At 28.3% G+C, this 25,928-nt stretch overlaps 2 protein-coding genes across 2 annotated transcripts; one reads left to right on the top strand and one right to left on the bottom strand.

The window, feature by feature from the left end:
• Positions 1-5,469: 5,469 nt before the first annotated feature.
• Positions 5,470-24,952, top strand: LOC145741924 (uncharacterized). Its single transcript, XM_082559621.1, has 27 exons — positions 5,470-5,707; positions 7,125-7,266; positions 7,367-7,517; positions 7,860-7,973; positions 8,140-8,268; positions 8,450-9,735; positions 9,900-10,077; positions 10,223-10,368; positions 16,303-16,435; positions 16,532-16,652; positions 16,881-17,028; positions 17,495-17,563; positions 17,675-17,731; positions 19,159-19,518; positions 19,748-20,095; positions 20,880-20,951; positions 21,033-21,158; positions 21,312-21,457; positions 21,553-21,649; positions 21,761-21,902; positions 22,082-22,242; positions 22,477-22,593; positions 22,833-23,021; positions 23,316-23,405; positions 23,811-23,987; positions 24,054-24,209; positions 24,278-24,952. Exons 1-26 carry the CDS (start codon positions 5,598-5,600, stop codon positions 24,204-24,206), a joined length of 4,962 nt encoding a protein of 1,653 aa, XP_082415747.1. The 5' UTR covers positions 5,470-5,597; the 3' UTR covers positions 24,207-24,209; positions 24,278-24,952.
• Positions 24,670-25,783, bottom strand: LOC145741925 (uncharacterized). Its single transcript, XM_082559622.1, has 3 exons — positions 25,706-25,783; positions 25,377-25,554; positions 24,670-25,297 (listed from the first exon to the last, which is right to left on the bottom strand). Coding segments are annotated over exons 1-3 (327 nt in total). The 5' UTR covers positions 25,708-25,783; the 3' UTR covers positions 24,670-25,150.
• Positions 25,784-25,928: the final 145 nt, after the last annotated feature.

Genomic DNA, 25,928 nt, shown 5'->3' with positions numbered 1-25,928 from the left:
TGTATAATAGGTAATTGCTTGACTTTTTAGACGAGGGTACTAAGTATGAAACTATTAATAGAAATTTTCATAACAGTGCTATGTTTACTGAAGCTTTCTAATGTAAGTATAAAAAGAAATATTTTTTAAAAATGGGTAAAGAAATTTTAATTAAAGTATTTTACAAATAAAAATCTAAAAAAATTAACTATATAATAAAAATGTTTTTCTACGGTGAGGATAACTGATGTAAAAGATTTTATTAAAACTGGGAAGTCCCCTATTTATATATTCTTTGAAACGTGTTTTTAATTGTTGGCAGTGTGATGGTGTATTTGAGCCATCTGGTACAGATATAAGAATACAATGGACGAATCTGGATGAGAGAGAAGTCGAGTTTTTATTAACAGCAGAAAACTTTGACACCGGCGCATTTCAATATTTAGGAATGGGACTATCACTTGATCAAATGATGGTAATTAATGTTAAGATACTAATACTTGTTTTTTTTTCAAAAAAAAGTTATATTGAACTTTTTTTAATATAAACTTTTTTAAGTTTTATTACAGATTGAGATATCAAACAGAGGCAAAAATTGTAGGCTATCTTGTAAATTATGCTGATCACCTTTTGGCTTAACTTACAAATTGTTTTTTTTTTAGAACTACAATATTTTGCAAATAAATTGGTTAATTTTTTTAGCAAGATTCACTACTTTACATTTGTGTGGTTAATCCATCAGATATGAGTGCAAATACTGTTTCAACTGGCTTTGCAACAGGAAGAAGTCTTCCTCCATTAACGGAAATTGTAAATTTTAAATAGTTTGTTTGTCAAAAGTTTTATGATTTCGTTTAAATCAGAGGTCGGCAACCTTTTTTGCACTGCGGACCGATTTAAAACTAGAATCTTTTTCGCCAACCAGCCTTTAAAAAAAACAATTTTTTTTGCATTTTTGGGTGAAAGAAATCAATCAGTTTAGCTAAGAATGATGTTTCAAGACGCGCAAAAAAGTTTAAAGCAATTTGTTCCTTCATCGAATCGATAACAAACATTTTTAAATGTTTCTTCGACTAAATAAGCTTACAAATCAAAAAGAAAAAACATTTCTGTTTCTAAGCATTTAACCTGGAAAAAAATACGGCCTGGTTACGTACTGTTCACGGACCGGCACCGAGCCGCGGCCTGGTGGTTGCCGACCACTGGTTTAAATGAACCAATGTTTTTTAACTGATGGAGGCTACAAATTATTATTTTTTTACTACATGCAAATTTATATGGGCTATATTATTAAAGTAGTAGGTCTGTTTTTAAACAATATCAGGGAACGAAATAACGAGTCGCTATTCGCTAAAAGCGAATCGTTTTTTAAAATTAGCGAATCGTTTTTACAAATATATTAGAAAAAGCGAATCAACCAAAAAAGGTTAAGGCAATAATAAAACTTCGTGTGTATTTGTGTATTTTTACGATCTATTTTAAACCGGTTTAGACTAATTTAATTACATCAACATAATCCTGCGTAAATGTAGGTTACTATAGGGCATTTAATAACAATACCTTTCCATGTTTGGCAATGCGTAAATTTTGCTCCTGAGTTCGTTTAGTTGTTGCGCAATTTTTTAAATATATAACACAGCTTTAAAGTAATCAAAAATGTTTCGTTTTTTGTGCGAAATATTTTTAACGATTGTTTAACAATACGTTACATTTTAAAAATGCCACGCAACTCGTCAAGTGTTACAAAAAACGATTATAACTTGAACCTAATAAAAGATTATAACTTGAACCTAATAATTGCTCTAAAAATGCGACCTCATTTTTAGCGAATCGTTTTTTAAACGTTAATTCGTACCTTGAATATAAAAAGCTTGCGTATTCTTTAAATATAGTTGATTATTATTTAATCGGTAATAATACCGGCAGCGTGGTGTAGTGGTAAGAACACTTGCTACACCACACATAAGGTTGTGGGTTTAATCCTCACTTATCTCATGCTGTAGCGCCCTTGAGTAAGCTATAAATGGTATAAACTCCTGCTGAGCCAGCACCAGCAATATAATTATTGGGCAATTATAAGCTATAATATCCCAAACTGCCACAAGCGAATTCGATACTGGGTCGGAGTAACCAATGTTACACTATGTTCAAGTCGCACATTCGACTTTCCCACATCGAGGATAAAGATATAAACAAAAAAAAATAATCATTCTTTTTTAGGATTTTGAAGAAGTGTCTTTAGTTGGTACCACTTTAACTTGCAGATTCAGAGAAAATGTAACTTTGGATGATGCATTTTTGTTGTACGCATTAGGTGGAGTTAATGAAGGTGTTCCTCAATATCATGGCGTCAATAAAGGTTTCTCCCCAACTCTGAATGCTATTTATATAGGTAACAATCTTTTTATTGGATTTAAGATTTGATTTTATGTTAAAATGCTAAAATTAAAAAAGTTGATTTTTTTAGCAAACAATACAACCTTGGAGTGTGGTGAAGTAAATGTGACCATTAGGTAAGGATTTTTTAGCTATGTACATAAGTTGTTTTAGCTAATAAACTGGAAGTTTGTTTTAACAAAATATTTTATCAATTTTTATTAAATAATTCTGAAATTAATATCTGTTTTATATACACAGTAATAATTTTTATAGAGTAAATATTGACTATGCTCAATCTTTGGTGCCTGAGCTGGGATTTCAAAATATATTTATAGTTGATAGTGAAGAGTTTCCAATATCTGGTTGTGATTTTGTTTTTGATTCGGAAAATCAGGATTTTGTACTGAGTGCACCACCCAATGCTTGTTCCAATGGGGGAAAAAGAGTACTAGCTAAATCATTAAATTGACATTTAAGAATTTATGGAAAAAAAATCAATTTATAAATGCTATTATTAAGGTCACATGAGTTGGATTTATTTAAATAATTATATTTTTTAGGAAAATGGTGTTGTAACATATTATTTTGATGCCTTAATAATTCCACGAGATCCTGGAAGTTTACAATTAACCATTTATCGTGAGCGATTTCCATTGCTACAGTTTAATTGTGAATATACAGATAACTACACTATTACAAGTGATGAAAGTCATGCAGGATTTATTAGGTAAGTTATCTTTTCTAGCATTACTGATTAATAAGATCAACAATTGAATATTTTATTTAAAGGATAACAACAAGTTTATAAAAAATTTATATAAATATGAATTACTTTGTTCAAATATATTTTTTTTATTTATTTATAATGGAAATTTTATAAAAAATATGCAACATTTAACAGATTTTATTATGTAAAACAACACTAGAAAAATATACTAATTTGTGTGAAAGTATTATATAAGTACACCTTGGTCTTACATTATACCTAATTATTTAAATTTTTAAATAGTTAAAATTTAGCACATACTATAGTTCTTCTAAACAGGAGAATAACTTAACAAATAAATTTATTTTTAGATCGTTCAATGCATCAATGGAGCAAAATGGCAATATAACGGTGACCTTTTTATTGACAGATTTATCTTATAATCCACTTACATCACCAAACGTTCCAACCTATATGTTTGGTGATACTGTTTACTTTAAAGTGGAAGTTCAAGCTGTTTCACTTGTTCTTAGGGTCAGTAATTAATAAAGTACAGTTAATTTATACTTTACAAAAACAAGAATTACAAAAAAATATTTTGTTACATCATATTACAATTAATATATTAAAAAAAAAATTTTGTTGGAAAGTACCATATCACAAAATAATATTTTGTTCAGCTTGATTTATGCTGGGCAACTCCATCACCTGACCCAAACAGTGTCAATAGAACAGATTTAGTGCAATGTGGAAATGGTCAAGGGGCTGAAGTTACTGTTGTAGAGGACGGACAAAGTAGCATGTCTAGATTTACAGTGGACGCTTCGAGATTGTTTTTCGAATTACCAGAGTTGACCTACGTGTTTTGTGATGTTACTGCTTGTAATCCTAATATATTTGGCTGCCCATCTAATGTTCGTACACATTAACTTTATACATCACTTAAATTTACTTAATGTTAAACAAAAAATTAAAAGTTATTTGTATAAACAAGTTTAAAATAGAGGTAATGGATGGAATTAAAAATTGTAATAACAAATTCCGAAATTTTTTTTAGGTATGTAACCGCAAAAAAAGAAGAACCATTGATAATAACAGAAATGAGAATACAATTCAACTTGCTTCTGGTCCTATTAAGATATCAGAACTAAGGGATAGTGGTAACACAATCAATTTAGCTGCTTTAGGTTAGTTTATTAATTTTACCTTTAGGTTAGTTTATTAATTTTAATTCAAAAATTTTATTAAATTATTGTCTTGAACAAAAATTATAAAACAACTTGAATTAATTATTTTTAATGTAGATTACGCTGGTAAAAGTGTTGATAAACCAAGTTCTAATAAAGAAAAGAAAACGAATCGACCAACATCTTTATCGTTTTCTCTGAACAATTTAAATCTAAATGTTTTTGATTTAGTTTTGTATTTTTTGACATTTATTAGCATTTTTATTGCTGTTGTTTTGTTGGTAATATATTTTGCATGTGAAAAACAAAAAAAATCGAAGCTGAATTCGGTGAATGTTTATTAAAAGTTGTATCAACATATATCTAAGCAGCTAAAAGTAACGATTACCTCACTATATATTCTCTTTAACAAGATATATTTTTGTTTCTGTGTATAAAATTGTAACACTATATTTAAAATTTTTATGCAGTTATAATTTTGTTATTTTACCTGCCCTGTATTTTTTATTTTATGTGTATTTCTTTATCATAATGTCATATAAATTGTTTGTTTAGTTTGTAAATACTTTATTTATTTTATCATTTTAACCAGAGAATAAAAGAATGTGAATGTATTAGAAATATGTGTTATCGTTTTTCAAATTGTTGCTTGATGTTTGATTGCATTAAGCTCATCAAAATGTAGACCTAAAACCGATTTTATTGAAATTGCGAAAGACCGTAAGTTGGCGCTACAGGTCAGTGGTTGTCAGTTTCCCGTCTACTTAATTTTTTTAAATCGTAGCCGATAAACTTGCGAATTTTTCGTGGGTTTGTTTACTTTTATTTAAAATGGGGTTAACAAACTTTGCTTATTACTTGAACAGCAAGGCCACTTATATAGTAACAGTTTAAGGTTGCAAATTATATTTTAACAGCAGGGTTTTTATGAAACGGCAAGACGGTTGCAGCTTGCAGGCGAAGTTAGTTTATAAATTTTATTTGTTTGTAACGCATAATAATTCACTACAAAAATACATAATTGCAGGTTGAACAGTTAAAAGGGGCTGTTTTTCAATTTTCGCACAAACGGTATTTAAATTACGTTTATTGCCTAAACGAAAAAGTAACAAAAACGAATAGCACAAAACTAAACCTGACAAACTTAATAACACTTTAATTTTGTGCTGTGTAAAATATTAACTTCGTTTTTTGCTATTGTTTTTGCAGATAATTCAAAACCTAAAAGATCACTGTGGTGTGTAGTATAAAAGAAGTGCAGATTTTTTTTTGGTGTTTAAATGTAAATATATTTTTGTTGCATTTTTAAATAAACAAATTGGATCTACGATTTAAGGAAAAATAAAATGGCTTCTGCTGTCTTGACCTCACCAACTCACAGAACAAAATGTTCTCGAAGGTTTAGTGCACTCCAGGAAAGCCTTGTTAAGGAAATTGGAGTTAATATAAATGACGAGTAGGTGTTTGTTTACTTATTTTAAATCTATTTATTATTATTATTTTAAGTTTTTAAATAAATGGCACATATTATCCTTGGTTTAATAGTAATGTGATTTGTTTTTAGCTTTTATAAGATTAGGGTTTGTCCAATAAAGGCGTTTATTAATTTTTTACTTAAAGTTTGTGTATAAACTTAGCACTTTATTTAGCTAATAATGCCAGGTAAAATGATAAGCTACATAAGGTTCAGGCCTACTGTATTTTTTCTTTTATTGATATTGATTTTTTTTAACTTAAAAACTTTGTAAATCTTTAAAGCAAATAACTTTAGGAAATTTTTTGTGTATTTGCCTTGTGTAAACATTATCCAGAAATCCACTTTCGGTTGTTTATTTTTATTGCTCTGCAAATGTCAGGCCAGCACACTGTATATACAATCAAGGAAATAAAAAGAGCAAAGCAGAAACTTAATGATTTATTACTTCCCCCTTTTTCTTTTTTACTAAAACAAATAGTTACGCTTTGAAATTCATTTAGTCTGGTTTAGTGTGTAATGATTAGATTGTGGTTCTTACATTGTAATGATTATGTATAGGCAGGGAGTGGTAAATTGTTAAAGTGTTAACTTGTAATTAATGTTACCACTGTGCTTATTATTATGTTAAGGTTAAAGTTATGTCGTCAGTGTAAAAGTTTAGATGACCAGCTAAATGTAATAAATTCTAAATAAAATTTAGAAAGTTTAACTTGATTTATTAAAAGTTTTTTTTTTGTATTAAACATTATAAACTAGTTTGTTAAACAATTTTTTTGAATTAACAAGTAGGTAAGGAGCACAGGTTTTATATATAATATGACATTTGTAGAAAGAAAAAGGGTTTTATATTTATTTGACTAATTCTAAACAGTGTCATATCAAACTGTACCTGATTTTTTTTATATAAATCACGGCTTTAGTAATTTGTTTGAAAAGTTTTTATATAAATAAAAGTTTTTTACATGTAGCCTTTTTGTAGGTTGATATATTTATGAAATAAACTATGCTTTAAAAAAAAGTTGCCTTGCAATTTTATTGTGTATTTATAACTAAATTTTATTCACCAACAATCACATCATTTTCTCCCTAAAGACAGCCTGAAGTAGTGTGATTCATTTGTAAATAACACAGTTTGTAATTTATATCCTTCCTGTTTCAGACGGCATAGCCTGCTCAACTAAAACCACTGTAAAAACATTGTCTTAGATTACGTTGGTGTAAATTTGTTTAGGCCAAAGTCAGTGACCAGTTTTAAAAGTCTTATTTTTTTAATATCGTCCTAATAAATCAAGACTCAGTCATTTTAGAAATCAGGCAATGACAGTTTTTTTTATTTTTCCTTTACCAAATACTAAAAATTGGTTTAATCATTAATAGATTTTTTTTATTTAAACAGTGATGAGTTTGGCTCTCATGTCTCAAGAATTAGAAGTAAGTTTTTAGATCACAGTGAGTTAAATGCTAGGATGGCGAACCTTCAAAGTAATGGAAGTTCTGATATTCATTTGAGGAGAGAAAAATTTTCAACAGCTAAAAAGGTAAATTGAAAGTTTAAATTAACTACACCATAAAAAAAGGTTTTAAAAATATAATGGGTTGTGGATATTTACCTTTTTAAAAAACAAGAGATTTTTTTAGGTGTTTGAATCACTGGAGTCGACCCCAGTAAAATACCCACCCCCAACAGTTCATCGGAAAGCATCGGGACCTGTCTCTTCACCTCCTTTTAACAGCCAACAAAGTCCAACCCACACTTCCTCATTTTCGTCATGGGCTAATGACGAAACAGGTTTGTAGATTTAAGTTAGAATTCGCAGATCTGTATAATAATAAAATTTAATTGAAAAATTAGTTTGTAGTAGTTGCATTTATTAATCAGCTTAATAAGTTTTAAAATAAAAGTTGTTTACTAGTGTTTAGGGTTCCTGGTAACATTCAGTACTAGATTGTTTAATATATAACATTTGATAGTTGAACATAGATTTCATGTGTTTAGTGTTTATGTGATAAATATTATGCCCAATTATTTTTTACTTCATTAACTTTATAAAAGCTTAAATTATAATTAAAATATATGTACTTGTTTTTGAAATAAATGCAGAAAGGTAAAAATTGTTTTTATTTCATTCAGGTGATAACCAATCATCGGAAAGTGCACGAGCAAGTACTGACAATTCACCCAAGCATGAAACCAGAGGGAGAAATCGAACATCAAAAGCAAAACAACAACAAAGAATTAACCGAGGTATTTTCTAATTTTAAATGTACTACTATAATGCAATTGTACAAACGATAGTAAATAGGTGGAATTATTTTTTTTTTTGATTTTTGAATTAATGATTTCTGAATTTGGAAATGTTAAGAAATGCATAAAAATTTTAAATTTTAAATTTTTTTAAAAAAATGTGTAGGTTGTTCAGTTGATTCGTCCATCAGATCTCCCTCTACAGATAGGGAAGTTGTTACGATAACACAACAAAAAGGTAGCAGGGGAAGAAATGTTGTTAAAAGAAACACACCAGCATTTGAAGAAGGCAAAGGTTAGTGAAATAGTCTGTTTTATATCCTCTAATTGGTTAATAGTGTATGTGTAATCAAAAGTAAATTAGCATAGCAGATTGCAAGTTAATGTGTTAATAGTAATACTAATGAAAATATTAAAAATCACTAAAATTATAGTTTTGTAATATTGCATGTTTATGATTTGCACTTGTTTGTTAGAAAAAACTCATCGAAACATCAGTGATATTATTTCGAATTTTGAGAAACGATCCAAGTCAACAGATCGAAGTGAATCAAGTCGTTATAGAAGTAGAAATAAACCTGGTAGTCCAACAAAATCCGCTCCTCCCAACTCATTTAGAAGACCTCCAACCCCTGCTCTATCCATGGGAAAACAACAGAGACCCAACTCAATGGTATTATTAGAAACAGATACTCCATCAGGCTCTGTGTATATCAATAAGTACATTGAAGCAATAACTGGAGATAAGAAACTAGAATTAGATACTGATATATCTTCATCAAAACAATATGATCTTGGATCTGGTGATCTGAAAACACCTGATCACCTTAAAGGCTCAAAGAACAATAAAACTCCCGAATCTGACTCTGTGTTTATTTCGCCATATACTGCAGGGCGAACGCCCCAATCTGTCCCTCTATCAGGGGTGAGGCCTCCAGCTAATTCGCTCGCATCACAAACTCTTGATTTGGACTCTGGGGTATCACCTGGGGGGTTGTCTTCATTAGTGACCGAGAAATTCACCATTGCAAGTCATGTCCCAAAAACAAATACTTCCGTCGTTACTTCACCAACAGCAAGGCAACGAAGTAGCTCAGGTGCAAGTTTCACAAGTTCCAGCAGTATCCAATCAAAAGATAGCACTCAAAATGGCCTTACGAAGTCAAGTGTGTCTGATCGGCTTATGCAATTTGAATCTAAATCTGAAAGAATACCATCATCAACTGATCAAGGTTCTCTTCCTGGCAATTCTAGTGATGGGCACCGAACTTATTTATCCTCAACAAGTAGCTCAGATATTCCTGATGAACCTTCACCTGAGATTCCAGATTTAGTATCTGGACAAAAGCTTATTGAAAGTGGACACTACCAAACCCCAAAGTCACATGCAGATACAGTTCCCATAAAAAAAGACGAGGTAGAAAGAAAAACTAGTGCTGGACTGTCGTATGAATCCGATTCGTTCTTGGAAAAATCAAATATTTCTCAACAATCACCCTTGACGACCAGCATATTTAAGGCCCTTGGAATGCAGAACAAAACCCAAAATGAGGAGGAATCAAGACGGGACAATCTGATGGCTGTTAATCATGACCAAGCTACTGATTCGTCAGTGGACGAAGACAACAAAGTCTCTCAAAGGGATAGTTCAATTAATGTATCTTCTGAAATACACTCACCGAATGTAAATGGATATTATTCACAAGAGACCGCATCTGACAGTGACCAGGAATCTCAAGATTCAGGTCCAACAAGTTATAATGTAAGTACAAATGCACATTTTATTTCTACCCTGTATATTTAATTTTTGTATTTAAGTTTATTTTATATTTTTTTAAATAAATGACAAAAAAAGCACAATTTAATTTAAACGGTTTTTGTAAGAGGGATCTAGCAAATTAAAGTTTGCAAATTATTATAAATTAGATTAATGGAGCCGTTGATGAAGATGACCACCAACATCAAGAGGATGAAGAAGAGGAGCAAGATTCGAGAAGGTACGAGGATCAAGACATTAAAGATTTAGAAACTGAATCAACAGAGAAGAGTTCCCAAAGAAACGAGGATTCTGCTGTCTCCTCTATGTCCGACATGGATAATCAAGGTAAAATTTTGTAATTCTAGCATATTGTAACTTCTCCTCATCCTTCAAAAACATATCCCATATAAAAGTTTTAAAATGTAGAATAAGCTAGCAAAAAAATTTAATAAAAATAAAATAAATGAAAAATTTTCTTATAAAATTTTAGATTCCCAATCCAAAATACTAACCGATGCCAAGGGATTGTATTATTACGAGATAGCTGGTCTTCCTGATGCTTCGACAGAGATTATTGAAGATAGTTCTCATTATCACCCTCACTCAAAAGTTAACTTTAGCAGCAAACCCATTGCAGTAAGTAAACTTTTTTATTTTTTCTCTGTAGCTACATTTTGTTTTTTAAAAAATTGTAATTAACAAAGAAAGTGTTGTTATTGCATAAATTTAATTACATGATGGTAAATTAATTTTAAGATTAACCGGTTTTAGTGGATTATGTGGTAAAAGATTTGAATCATTTTGTGCTTCGTTAATCATAGGTATAATGTGGTTAGACTATCATTTCTTACACTACAACCTAAGCCTTATATTTAATAATTGTGTGGCATGATATAATTGCCAATAAAAAGTTTATTTACCTTATTGAAATACTTAGATAAAGAACATTGTTTAAAACGATTTTTAAGCTATGCTTTTATGTAAAAAAGATATATACTTTGAGCAGAAATTTTTGAAAACAATTTATCATATTTTGGTCTTTTCTTTCAACATGAGCTTGACTCGGGTTTTAAAAGGTTTTACGCTTAAATTAACTTAAAATAAATTGCAAAAGATTTGGTTAAACTGTATGTATTTCCTGTTTGAAAAGATTTATTGATGTCATTATTGTGTCTGTAAGTTTTCTATAATACTTTTCGGAAATTATTTGTTATAATTTTATTTTAAATTTTATTTTACATAGTAGGTTATAACAAGGAGAATTACTAGCTATGAATTGCTAAACGTGATATTAAACTCAAAAAAGCACGTTACAGTATTATAAAAGTTTTTATATCAAGACACTTACAGTAGAGTTAAATAATACCAAATGGATATTTGAATAGTGAACACTAAGCTAATGTGAAGATCAATGTTTACTTAACACTAACACCATGAATACCTCTTATATATAATAGTATTGATACGATAAAGATACTTGGCTTATAACCCTTAAAATGAATGTGAGATAGTTATCTTTAAAAGTTGTGTATAAATTGAAGTTTATTAATTTGTTGAATTTTTTAGGAATTTTGATTTTGATAAAATAAGTAAAGTCATATTAAAGTTCTCATGTTTTTGTAATTAAACTTTTTAAATGCTTTAAAATATTATACTTCTATCATTTTAATGTTTGAAATTTATTTCAATATTGGGTTAACAACACATTACAATTTTGTTTTTGAAAGATGGATTATTGGTGCCCTGGAGAATTAAATAAAAAAACTTAATAACATGTTTAAGAAAATAATATTGTTTTAGCTTTTATTTCACTTTTTGTATATGATATTTAAGTATTGTCCCTAGAGATATTGAATTTTTTACTAATTTTCTTTACAGAGTAACAATTTAATGAAATTCGTTTGATTTAGAAATCATATTTCTAACTACAGTTTAAGATCTTTTAATTATTACGAATGGTTTCGTTTTTCGTTATATAACGAATCATATTTATCTTGTTTAAATCAGTGTTACAATACGCGGCCTTATGTTCGTTACGTCATTTCCGGAAAGGCTGTGTGGCTTGTTTCATATTGTATGCATTTTCAATGGAAGTTTTTGTTTTCTAATCACGACGCTTTTCTATTGAAATTTTTTATTTAAGAAGGCTTTCCTTAATGGGTTTTCAGACCTAATGTATTGGCAACTTAAATTCAGAAAAATACACAAATCGTTGTGCGCCCATTCGAAATTACGTTCAAAAATACTCCAAACATTTACTCTATTCATAATAAAAATAAGACTTACTGAATATGTGTTTGAGTAGAAAGTGGTTATTGTGTTAAATCGCGTTTCTCGCGTTGTCGTTTTTACTCTCAAGTTTGTGGTTTTTGTACAGATTTGTGTTTAAGTAAACTCCTTAGTTACTGGAAACTGAAAGTTTGTTTTTAAAGTGTTAACAAGTTCTTGCGGTTTAAAATCACTCAATAATTGTTAATATTCTATTTATTACTTAGTCTTTCACAAACATTTCTAAATTTAACAGTTTTTCGATTTCGTAGTGGTTTCATTTTCTTTGTTATTTTTTAAACGAAAATTCTGTTTTATTTAAAAAAAAGGTTTTGATTTTTAATGATATTTTACGACTATATTTTGAAGGTTTTGTGTTAATTTTAAGTGAGGTGTGCCCGTTACAAAATAGCCTACTAAATTTACATTGTTGTTACGGAATTATATATACAGCCTTTTAATGCCTACCTACATTAACCCACGATTCCGAAACGATATTTTTAAACAAATTCGCCCACGCTTTTCAATCTAAATATAATATTTGTTTTACCTATTCCGCCCTAACTTATAATTAAATAGAATTAAATTTAAATTTTTTGGTTTGTGTACAAAAAGCGTTTGTTTCGATTTTAGAATAATTTGAAATTTAGTTTTTAATTTTCTTATTGTTTTTCTGACATTTGAGTTGATGTAAAGTTTATTAAATCAGCCTTGTCACGTCAGATTCGTTAAGTGAACTACCCTGAATTCATTTTATAATTTTTTGACATTTTAAACTTTTGTGAATCATTAATATTCAATTTTAAATCACGTGTTGCACAAAAATTCTGCCCATGACGTCAGCCATGTACGATTTGGCCAAATATTATTTTTTGATTGCCTTAGACAAACACGAATTGCGATAGCGCCTGTTCAAATCGTTTTGGTAGTTTTGTAATTTAGTAAATTATTTACCCAATCATTTTAAAATTGTTTCATAGCCGATTGAGTTATAATATATTCGCGCATATCTTTTGATCTTCATCTAGACTACGCAAATGTCATTTTAAATAACTTTTATTTTTGACATTTTAAAAATGTAGCTAACAACACTAAACAACCCTTAACAAGAAAACCTGTTTAACTTCATTATTTTACAATGTGTTTTTTTTAGGTAAAAAATTAATTGGGTTAAATAACGTTGTTTAATATTACAAATTATATTTCCTTTTTGACATCATGGAAAACTTGTGTTAAATTTGTTGTTTTAGATTATCTTAAAGCTTATCTGTAAAATACAAATTCCCCTCTAACAATTTGTAGTCCATAGTACTTGGGATTTTTGGTATGATGTTTAATATTCGCGGGTAAGTATACTTGAGATCGTATTTGCGCTACTCTATACCTCCTTATAAACCGTGGCTTGCTAGACACCACGAAGTATTAAAGTATTAGGGATTTTTTTAAATGCAATGCTTGGTAACATAAGGTTTTGTGGATTTGCATTTTTAAAGTGTATTTAAGAAGTTCGTAGTAATATTGTTATCTACTAAAACCTCGATTCAGTAATTTTTTATTTATTATGGCGAGCAATTTTCTTTTTATTTATGGGTCAAAAGTTTAGTTTTTATGATCTCTATTATTTCCGTTATTCTGGGTAAATAATATAATAAATCCTGTTTTATTGTTCAATTTTGCCATTGTTTTGCTTACACAATAATAAAGATATTACTCAACGGGGTAATGTACCGTACAACATTACCATTTTTAATGTTAAAATTTACAACATTGCGCATTTTTTGGAAAAATTTAATATATTTGATCTACTTTTTTTAGATAATATTTGACAGTATAATGATCTTTAAGTGTCATTTAAATGGCCTCTTTGTTTTGATTTATAACGGGTGGATTTATTTTAAGTTATATTTTTATAAATTTTTTGGTACGTTTTTTAAATAATAGAGCAATAACTTTTGTATAGCCAAATGAAACCCAATAGCCGTTGATTACATATTATACTACACCTTAGCTGTTGCCATATATGGTTATGTAACCTTGTCAAATATTAAGATTTGTTGCCTTTGCAAAACCGGTTTTCAGTTGTCGCAATATTATATAGGTTTATTTATTTAAGGCGTCGTTATCTCGTAAAATAAACACTTGTCCCGTCAAAGTCGTAACAAGCGATTTAGAACTCTTGATGACCATTCGTTTTTCTACTGGGGCGTTTATAAGTGCGCTCTGCCCTAATTAATTACTGTATTTTATTGCACTGTTAATTATCTCTGTACATTTTTCTGGTCAACCTTTTTTTTCTATTTTTTGGTTTTGTAATGTTTTTAAATTCTACATAAACATGAGATAAATGGAATCTATTAATGCCAAGTTTAGCAAATTTGGTATTAAAATTAATTCAATTAAGGGCCAATCAAGTGAAACCTTTAATTGAAATGTTGACAATGCTCTGGCATTGGTTATCAGGAAGCGACACCACTTAAATTAGTTTTGGATTACATTTTGGCCCCCTTTTATTTGCATAAAAAATGAGTAAAAATTTGTTTTTGTTGAATTTGTCTTTAGATTTTTTTAAATTTAATAGGTTTGTTATACTTTTTAATATATGTATTATTGAATTTGATTTATATACATTTTTTAATGCAACTAGTTTAAAAAAAATTAAAAAAGCAAATTACCCATTAAATGTCTGAGTTTCTGTGTTTTCACCTGAACGTTACATGAACTCGCGCGCGACGGTAAAAGCATTGTGACGTCAACCAGGGATCAATTGTTTCCTACTATCACGTAACAATTACCTTTGTTTCGCGGGCGACAAATGTTACCCACTGTAAACCGGCGAGTGCCACAATATTGATACAAATGTTTTTTTCAATTTATGTAAATTAAATCTATGTACGGCTTTTAGTTTTAAATAAATGACACATATTTATTAACTTTCGAAGAAAAAAAATTGTGTGCATAAAAGTTGTAAATTTAATTTATATAAATTTTGCAAGCATTCATTTTTTGTTGCTAAAGTATAACATAGTATTTTTTTTTCAGTAAAATATTATCCTGTTGGTGAACTTGGTTAATCGAACCTAAACTTTTCTTTAAAAATATTTGAACTCATAAAAAACAATTAAAATTTTTTAAAACAAAAGTTATATTTCTTAAAATTTCCACAAAAGATGCTACCCCATTGTAATTAGCAAAAATCAGTTTATAGATCCTTGCATAGGATGTGACGTCACGTTTTCCCACGCCATCTGGTTTCCGGTCACGTGGTTTTGTGTTGTAGTTTTTAGGCAAAGGGCTTTAACCGGTCGCAGGCCTATCTTTGTCAGTCCAATAATAATTTTTATTGCTGATTTTTTAAGCTTTTTTATATTTTTTTAATTTTAGCTTGATTTATCCTACGCATTTTTAAAAATTTCGAATAGCAGTTTATTACGGTATTTAAAATTTTATTGACACAATAAATTCCTAATGGTAAAAGTAAATAATGTTATTAGATAGTTTACCCACGATGTAACATGTAATATAAACGCCCCTTGTGCTTTAGCGTATTAAAATAAATTTTAGAAATTGGTATCGCGTTTTAACGACATTTTAATATCATTCCGCCCATATGGTCGGCGTTCGTTAATTTACCACTCACATTTACGACCCGTATTAAAAGCAATTCACATGTTGAGCGTGTAATTAACATCTACTAAACAATAGGAATAATTTAGGGTTATGTTTACTCTCAGAGTTCAAATTTGCTGCTAATTAAAACTCGCTTTATGGTCTTTACTGCGCGGGCGTTTTAAAATCGCAGACGATTCACGCGATGATAAAAACATAATTGTCCCGTCTTGAATAATCTCTTAAATCGATGGTTGATTTTTGACATATACATTTAGTAACATGAATGCCATACCTCACTTTACTTGTTTGTTATTGTGATTTTAGAGGCACTAATTATAACGATAACGTCTCGCACATTGCGGCGTATTAACCTATGCATTAACCTCCATTTAGATACAAAGGGTTTTATGATATGCGCAGATAAAGTCTGTTTATGTTATGCGTTAATGTTAGGTGTGGAGATTAGATGGTTCTTAAAGGACATTTTTGTTGTCTTTAGCTTTATTTTATTTGTTGATATTGGTTGACACTTTAAATTCTAGGTACTAAAAACACAATATTCTAATTTATATGAGGACTTAAATTGTTAAATATAGAAAGATGTATTTAACCTTGATTTAGTATAAAAGCGACTTTTTCGTATTTGGATTTAAGTTTCCAAACATTAAAAAATATCCTTTTTTTTAATTTTAGGTGTTTTTGACTTACTCGACCGATGAGTATGATCGGTGCAATGATGACGTGGATCCTGTGTCTGCATCAGCAGAGTATGAACTGGAGAAAAGAGTCGAGCAAATGGACATCCATGATGTGGAGATCCAAAAAGGTAAAATAAGTTGGAAAGTTTATTTTTAAAAGTAAAATAGAGCTTAAAATACTTTATAAAAAATTATAAAATTTTTTGTATTGTTTAAATTTTTAGGTACTGGGGGTTTGGGGTTAAGTATTATAGGAATGGGGGTTGGAGCTGATGCTGGGCTGGAAAAACTTGGCATTTTTGTAAAAACTATAACACCAGGTGGCGCTGCGGATCAGGATGGAAGGTAATTCAATTTATTTTGTATTTTTGACCCTTTAATTTAAAACTTATTTGGTTTGTATTAAAAACAAGCTCTTTATCAGCACCTAGCGGCCACAAATCTTTCAGGTTAAAAATGCTTTAATTTAAGTTATCCAAAACTGACAAAAATTTAAAAAAAATATTTAAACTCATAATAATGCTTTTTGGATTTTTTTTACAAAATGAAATTTTTGAATTAATCTTTTTTTAGAATTAAAGTGAATGATCAAATTATCGAGGTTGATGGAAACTCATTGGTTGGAGTCACTCAAGCATACGCAGGGTCTGTTTTACGAAACACAAATGGTTTAGTCCAATTTAAGATTGGGAGAGAAAAAGATGGAACTGAGGATTCTGAGGTGAAATTTTAAAATTATCCTAAAATTAAAAAAAGTTTGAAAACTTTTTTTTTCAATATTGACTTTTATGGTATTTACAAATTTAAAATCAAAAATTTATTATAGTTATGATTAAATTTTTTGTTGTTAAATAATAATTATTAACATATACACATTATTAAAATCATAGTCTTGGTAATTTAAACCACAGGGTTCAATATTACTAAGTTTTTTTGAATGCAAATTAACTAATTTAATAAATAAAGAGTGGTTGTCTGGTTGTTTCTGCCCCACTGATTTTGGGGGAGGATAATAGTGATTTTAAGTGTATAATGTTAGATTATTATAATACTAGGATGTCTTATAAAATATTGGTAGACGTTAGACAAGTGTTATTGACTTTTTGGGATTGTTTTTATTTGAGTCTGAGCAGTATAGAATTTTAAAATATATACTCATTAATTTAAAATATTTAAATGTTTGTTAGGTGGCTAGGTTAATACAACAATCTCTTGAACAAGAAAAATTAGATTGGCAAAGTCTGCAAGATTCACAAGTAAATAATAAACAATTTTTTATAAGTTGATGAAAAAATATATTAGAATTAAATTTTTTGTTTATACACTTTTTTTTTCATTGACTTGATTGAATTTTGCTGTAAATTTAGATGGAGAATGAGACACAAAGTAATGACAATTCATCATGGGGTGAAACTGAACAGCGGGTAAATTTATTTCTATACAAATTACATATAAATATCAATACTTGGTTGAATAGGTTGTTTAATATAATTAAATGTGTATTATCAGTATAAACAAAAAATTAATTTACAACATTTTTTAAAACTTCAGAATGTTTATTTTTAGTATAACTTTTTCTAAAAATGTATATAAATTGTTTTTTCACCTGATTACAAACGGGTTTAATTACAAAATTTAAAAGACCTACTGTCAGGTAATAAATGATGATTAATGTGCTAGTAATTATTGGTATCGGTACTGGTATAAACACTTTATAAGTATGTGTTTAAGTTGAAAAATAATTTTGTTTTAACCTAACTTAAGTTGTAAAGTTAAATTGTGATTTATGATGATAAGCTTGTAGGATTCGTGCGATAAGAAAGTTTATTTTTGGTCTACACTATATCATTATTGAGTTAAATTTTAGTTTAGTTTAAAATTTTTTAACAAATTCTAAATGGCTGGTTTTTGTTCTGATTTTTTTTAAAGCAGTTTAAAGAAATATTTAGAATTTATTTTAACAAAGTAAAAGGATAGTTGAGTGTATCTAAATGGGGTTTAATTTAAATCCTGACCCTGTAATTCAATATTAATGTTCTTTTCTCATATCTATTTTTCTTGTAACTGTGGTAAGATAAGCTGCTTACGTAGTTGAGAATTGAAATTGCTACAAGCAAAAGAGATCACCTCTCTTAGCAACTTGATAACTGTACTTGTTTTTAAGTTGTTGCAAAAGTTTTCTAGGTTAAAATAAGGTTTTAATAGTTTTGTAGCAACCTAGATTTTGTTAGAAGAGATAATTAAGTGAATACAAAACAATTGTTTTAGGTAATTTTAATTTAATATAAACATAATACATCACTTGTTACAATTATTTGTCACCTAACAGTTTGTACATGATATAAATAACCCAAACTTGTTATGGGTTAGATTTTGACTTCCCGTCTAATGGTGTTTATTTCCTATTAAAGTAACTATAGAGTTTAAAAAGGTTTGAAGTGGGTGGTTTTAATATTTGAGAAGAAGCAAAAGTGTGTAATGTGATATTAAACTAGGTGGTTTATGTCGTGGCACTCAGTAGGCAACATTTTTAAAAGCAAGAGATTTTTTTTAGGTAATACCGAGTTTTTGTGGTAATATAAATATTTTTATAGTAATATTGTTTTTGCTAAGTAAAACTAATGTCTTTAGAGGTTGTAAGTAAAATTAAGATTTAGCCTATTTAAAAAAAGTTAATTTACATTTTTTTATATGACTTAGTTGATTTTTAAAGATTAGGTTGTAATATTATGTAATGCAGGTTTTTCTTTAAATTTATTGTTTTGGTATAACAAATATAAATTTAATGTTAAATTTAAATGAAGGTAATTTTGATTTGCGTTTGTGTTTATTTTTAACTATTCTACCTTAGCAACAATCAAATAATCGACACAGAGTTAGTGCTCAACAGCAACAACATCAACATACTCATCAACATCAACACATTAATCAACATCAACAAACCACTGGTAGAGAAAACAGCAACAACATGCAGCATAATGTTTTGCATGGAAGTCAAATGAGGAGACAAGATAGCGTTGAATTCATGAAGCTAAGAAGCCAAAATAGTGCTTATCTTGATGATGGGTTAATTGCTTCAAATGATAAAAATGTAGGAGAAAGAAATAATTCCGAAGAAGGTCTGAGAATGAAAATGAATTTTAGTAACAATGGTTTTGAGGGAAGAGTATTAGAAGAAGGCAAATGTAGGGAGAGAGGTCAAATAAAAAAGGTTTGTATTAGATTTGTCTGCAGTGCTACTAACCAAAAGCGAAATGTCTATGCCAAAAATCACAAAAATAATCTACTTCAAACAATTTTTTTTTCTATTTACAAAGCTTTGTATTTACAAACAAAAGAATGCTCTTAAAAATCTTTTTTTTTCTAACTTAACTTCTATCTATTTGATTAATATAACCTGGTGAAAATATATTGTTTAAAACTCTATTTCTTTTGCAAAGGAACTATTTGCTTGCTCTTTCATGCATGAAGTTTACGGTCGGGACAGAAACATTAAAAATCTTATACAAGTTTCAAAACTACTAATCAAAAAGCAAAGGCAAAAAAGAGACAACATTTTTGAAAATTCCCAAAGCCCTGCAATACATGTAACAGAACTTGATTTAAACCCTATTATTGAGAGAAAATATTCACCTATTTGTTGTACTCTAAATGAGGCTTTAAATGGCCATGAAATAAGAAATATCAAAGACTCCAGCACTTCCAATGAATATTCATCTAAAAAAGAAAATTTTACAAATATTAAGGACATCTATGAACCTTTAATATCAATTAAAAATAATGTTAAGGTACAAAGACATAACAGTTTATTAAAGTTACAAAGAGGAAATGTAAAATCTAGAATTTCTATGTTTGAAAAAAATCGAGTCAATAAGTAGAAAATTGTTTTATTTGTAACAGTAGTTTTAGTAGTTCCTATGTTATATGTATTTGTTTAATATTTTTGTAAAGGTAAAATAAAATTGTTACGCTTTTGCAAAGCAAATCTCTGTAGTTGCACAATTCTTATGTTTTTTGAAATCAAAATGAAAATATTATTTTCTTCCAATTTATGCAAATCAGAATCTCTCAGGTAACATGTTTTTAAAAAAAATAGCAAACTAGAAAGTTTGAAGTGCTTTTACGTTTGGTTTCAGTTGCAAGTATGTAATAAAAATACTAATACCTAATTAATATAAAGCATTGTCATTTTGTATGCTTCTAACATTATTAATACTGGTTTGAGCTTACTGTGTTATGATAAATTAAACTTTATTTTGCGTCTAATGAGTTAAAAATTTAATTAACCCCACTGATGTCTAGTGTATGTATGCATGAGTTGTTATTAAATCTTCTATGTGATTTACTTTAGGTTGTTTGTAATAAAAGTTGTTTTTTTTAAATGTTTTTAAATATTTTGGTAATGTAAGTTGGATTTATTGTTTTGAAATTTTTTTTATGTAACTTTTCATGTACATTAGTGGTAGCGTTTGTCTTTAAAAATGCATTCATGTAAGAATAATATACTAGCACTAAACATGTGTAAGTTAGGTTAACATTTGGATTAATTTATTTTAATGTTTATGTATTTAGGATGATGAAGTTATGGATGAGGGTAAGAGTAAAGAAGAAGCTGAAAATGAACAAAATTTATCCCACGTTGAGGTAAGTTGAATAAAAAATAAAAACCATCTTTTTACTTTTTTTTTTGTAAATATATTTTTTAATATAATCTAACTGTTTTAGTTGTTTGACCTTCCCGATGATGAGGGTCAAATTTTAATGGCAAACGAAGGTCAAGGTTCAAAGGTCAGGGAACTTTACTTACGTCAGCAGGCAACTGAATCAGAAATACAAAAACTTAAAACACAGGTGAGAAATAAAGTTAGTAAAAAAACTTATTTGAGCAATGCTTTAATTATGGTTTTGCTCTTTTAATATTGTTTAACTAAATCTATGGTAGTAAAAAACTAAATATTTACTTTAGTTTATTGTATTTTATTAATCATTTTATTTTTTTGATAGCTTGAAGAGCAAAATCTTAGATCAATAGAAACTGACAACAACCTTCAACAAACTAAGTTGGAACTTGATGAAGCTAAATCACAAGTCACATTGCTTGATAAAAAGTATAACAAGGCTAAAAAACTAATAAAGGAATTCCAGCAAAGGTTGGTCAAATTTCAAGAATATATTTTTATAATTTGAATCGGTTTACTATTACAAAATAACATTTATTTAAAATTAATTTTGTTATAATTATAAGAGAGGGAGAGTTTCTGAAAAGGGAAAATAATTACAAGATGCAAATTTCAACCATGGAAAAAGTGCATGAGTTGGAAATTTTAACTCTTAAAAACAAGGTAAACTTGATAAGTTTTTGTCACTAAATATTTTTTAATTATTTTATTTATTTTTTAAATAAAAAAGTTAAAACAAATTTTTTTGAATTTATTTTTATTTTCCTTTACCAGATAAATGAACTAGAAAAAAGTCTAGAAGATGTGAATGACTTTGAGAAAAGAAATGTGAACAGAAACAACAGCACAAGAACAGTTGATGCTCCTCAAACTAGAACTCAACCTTCCAAATTCTTTCCAAACATTGTTGATGAAGGTAGCTATACCTAACAAATTTTATATTAATTTTATATATTTAAACTTAAAAATGTATGTTTATTTAAGGTATAAAATATTTGTATTTAAGTAAGTTTTTTTAACCAAAGCAAATTTTTAAATATTGTAAATTTTTTTGTTGATTTATTCTTTTAAAATAATTTTAATACATTTGCATAGGGTCTCCAAGTAATTCTGATATAACATCAGGAACGGTTGTAAATGATGGAGCTTTAAAACCAACAGTTCGTCAATCATTTGACAAATTAATTGCAAGTTTGGATGATATGTTAGATTCTAGGGTGGAAGAAAGTAATGCTAATTCACCAAAGCGGTCTGGGGTAAGTCTTATTTGTTAATTATAAAGTTAGAGTATAAGTTTTTTTAACTTATAGCAGACTGTATATTTAATATACCTTTATGTTTTTATTGTCGCAATTTATTAAACTTTTATTAAAATAAGTTAAAAATTGTTTGTAATGAATTTAAGCTTTTTAAGAATTTTTGTTAGTTTAAGTAATATTTTAGAAGAAAATGGTTTATTATATTAGCCCTAACAAATTTAATTTGTGCAGCATGAGAACAATCATAATGTACAGAACACACAAGAAAGCACCCTCGACAACACTGCTTTAAAGTATAGAGCAATGTTAAAGGGGCCTAGGTATAATAAAAGAAGCTCACAGACTGATGTAAGTATTTAGTTATCTCAAAGCAATAGTTTTCAAGTTTTTTTAGACTATTTTTAGTCTTTGAGTCTTTAGCTTTAGTTGTGGGTGTTGCACATATTTACAAAAGTCACAAAAGTTACATAGAATCTTTCTGCCAAAAAATTAGATACAATTTTTTTGTTTCAGTACAAAAATGAAAACTAATATTTAATATTATTTATCTTGATGTATTTTTTAAATTTAATGTACTTAAAATACAGAGTGAACAGACATTTGAAGACAGAGGTGACATTGATATTGAACACCTGCACGGAAGTCCATTAAACAAGAGATCAATCGAACTGGGCTCGAATACAAGCACTCCATCTAGAAATCCTCAAACCAACATTACAATTACTCCCAGTAAAGATTCACCGAGTTTGGCTGTGAAACTTAGAAGGGCAGTAAATGTAAGTTTTTGAACTAATTTGTTATTTATTTTGTTCATACTTTTGCCTTGCCAACTAACCAAAGAATTTAATAATTTACTAACTTATATTATTGGAATATTTATAATAACGTTATATTATTTATGCATTTTGCTGATGTCATCATAAATGTTCTTACATTTTTGTCAACCCTTGAATAACATTTTAACATACAATTGTGTATTAAAAATGGTTTAAAAATTGGAATATATTATTATTTCATCATTTTGTTGTTTGCACATTGCATGATTGTACTAATGCATGATAATGTTAAAGGAGAGTGGTGATCATTCACTTCAACCCAAACCACATGGTTCTAATCGACCCCAGTCTTCAGCATCCACAGTATCAGCTATTTCATCAGAGGTAATTTTGTACAGAAAATATAAAAATATATGTTTTTAAGTTTTAGTTTTAAGGGCACTTTACAGAAAATGTTTTTCTTTAAATGTTTCTTGGCATTTTTAAAGTATATACTCTACCTTTTTTTATGATTTTGTATTTCAAAATTTATTCATTTTTATTTTTTTAAATATATATATATTGAAGTTGTTTTATATTATTTAATATTTTATTTACTTCACATGCATGCAATAAAAGCATTGGACATTTTGGTGTTTTATTAACTGCATGTGTGTTATATTTTGTTTTTAAAACTGGCTATATAAACTTTTTTTGTTTTAACATTTTTAGTTTCAAAAAAATATATTTACAAATAAAAACAGTTTTGTTAAATATATATATTTTTTAATTTTGAACATTTTTAACTAGGGTTCAGCTGATAGAAGGGAGGCAATTCAAGGCAATTACTTAAACTTATTGTCATGGTCTACAGAAGATGTAGCTGATTGGTTAAAATCTGTCAACTTAGATAACTACGTTCAATTGTTTTTGGTTCACAAAATTGACGGGGCCATAGTTTTGACAATCGATAATGAAAAATTTAAGGTAAGTTTTTATTTATTTATTTTTTCAATTAATAAATGATATCTTATGATGTCATTTTTTTTGCAGGAAATGGGAATTTCTGATAAAACCGAGAAAAATAATATGAAGCGAAAAATCAAGGAGTTAAAACTTAAATATGAAAAGGAAAAGAAATTTGCCGATAAGCAATTAAAAAAACAAAAGAAAAGCTTAAAGCCTGGCAAAAAGTCCCTGTTTTAAGTGGTAAGTTTAACCATGCTTTAAGTTTAAAAAATCATATTTCATGCATTTAATTAGAAAATTATTTTTAGTTTTTTCAGAAATTCTAGATATTCTTTTTTAATATTGTGTAAAAGAGAATATGGACAGTAGTATTGTCAAGTTGACCAACGAACTTCCTATCAGGGCATTACTATAGCAACTAATTTCTTCTTCCATCAACATATAAATCTTAACGTCAAGTGCCACACTTATCTACTGTCAATTTTATAGCAATATCAACATATCGTGCCTGTGTTTGTGGTATACATGATTTAAAATATGTAACTTGATTTTGATTGAGAGCAATACGAAAAGCCCAGTGTTAGTAATTTTTTTAAAGTAATTCAAACTAATAGTTTATATATATATCTGCAATTATTGTTAAAACGAACAAACAAATACTGTTAATTTTTTCATGTTTATTACTAAATTTCATTGTCTAATTAATGACTGTTTTAAATTTAAATATTAATTTAAAAGATAAATGCACAAAAAAAGATTCGAAATTTGTATTTAGGCAAAATTTTTGTTGTTGAGGTAATTCAAAATTTTTGACAATTTTTTTAAGTCTGATTATCTAGATTTTAGTTCCAGCATCTTAATTATTTATAGTTATTATAAAGAGTTGCACTTTGGGTTTTTGTATTCAGTTTATATTCATTATCTGCCTGTTTGTTGACAGTGTAGTAAAAATTAAAAAAATCCATTATATTGTTTTGATTTTGGAGCTATTTAATCAACAACAAAATACAGAGTGAACAATAAATATTTTTCCAGCTTAACCTAAGCAATTCTCGATAAAATATTCCTTTTAAAAATAAGAGGTAACATAATAGGAAGGTTTAATTTAATATTTCTAATTTATTTCATAATACACAATATTGAACATAAGACACTGGCAAAAAAGGAAAACAAATAAACAATTATTTGTCAGGTAAAATTGCTTTAGAAATTTTAGATGTTAAATTAGTGCATTTATTTGGCACTGAAACTAAAAAGTCGAACGATTTTGAAACCCCTTGATTCCAAGTTTGCGTTGCATCAAAATCTTTGGGAATTATTCTCATTTCCTAAAAGTAGATTATTTTTGTAAAAAAAATACACAATATATTTAATGATAAATATATTTGTAGTAATTACACCGCTTACCTTTGGAATGTACCCAGTTAGACTCGTTCCTTCTGGAAGTTTATCCTCAATATTTTTTTTGTAAATCTGTTGAAAGGCTTTGACTCCTTGGTCAGAATTGTCTCCCCAAATACCATTCTTGGTTGTAATATAAATTACGCCGCCCAAAATGCCAACTTTTGTTACAAAAGAAAAGGCCCTGAAATATATTTAAATAAAATAAAACAGTCAGACAGACAATCAAATTAAAAATTATGTGTCAGTTTGTACAAAACATTTTAACTCCAAATATTAAACATTTCAATTGGGGTTTAGGAGGTTACATATTTATGTCCCCATCAGTTACTTACATTTTGTTTCTATCAGAAAACGTACGTAGATGGTGAAATATTTGATTCCTGAATGTAAAGTTAAGTAATTTGTAAACAAATCAGTCACGTGACAGAGTAACTGTTTTGAGTATGAACGTTACATTGGTATATACAAAATTGCGAACTGTAAGTTTAAAAACAAAAAAAAACTGTATGAATTATATTTAAAAATTGTTTAAAAACGTTATCCATTATTTACCTT

Source organism: Corella eumyota, chromosome 2 (genome assembly GCF_963082875.1).
Source record: "Corella eumyota chromosome 2, kaCorEumy4.1, whole genome shotgun sequence".
NCBI lineage: Eukaryota > Metazoa > Chordata > Ascidiacea > Phlebobranchia > Corellidae > Corella > Corella eumyota.
This window is presented reverse-complemented; position numbering and strand designations above follow the sequence as displayed.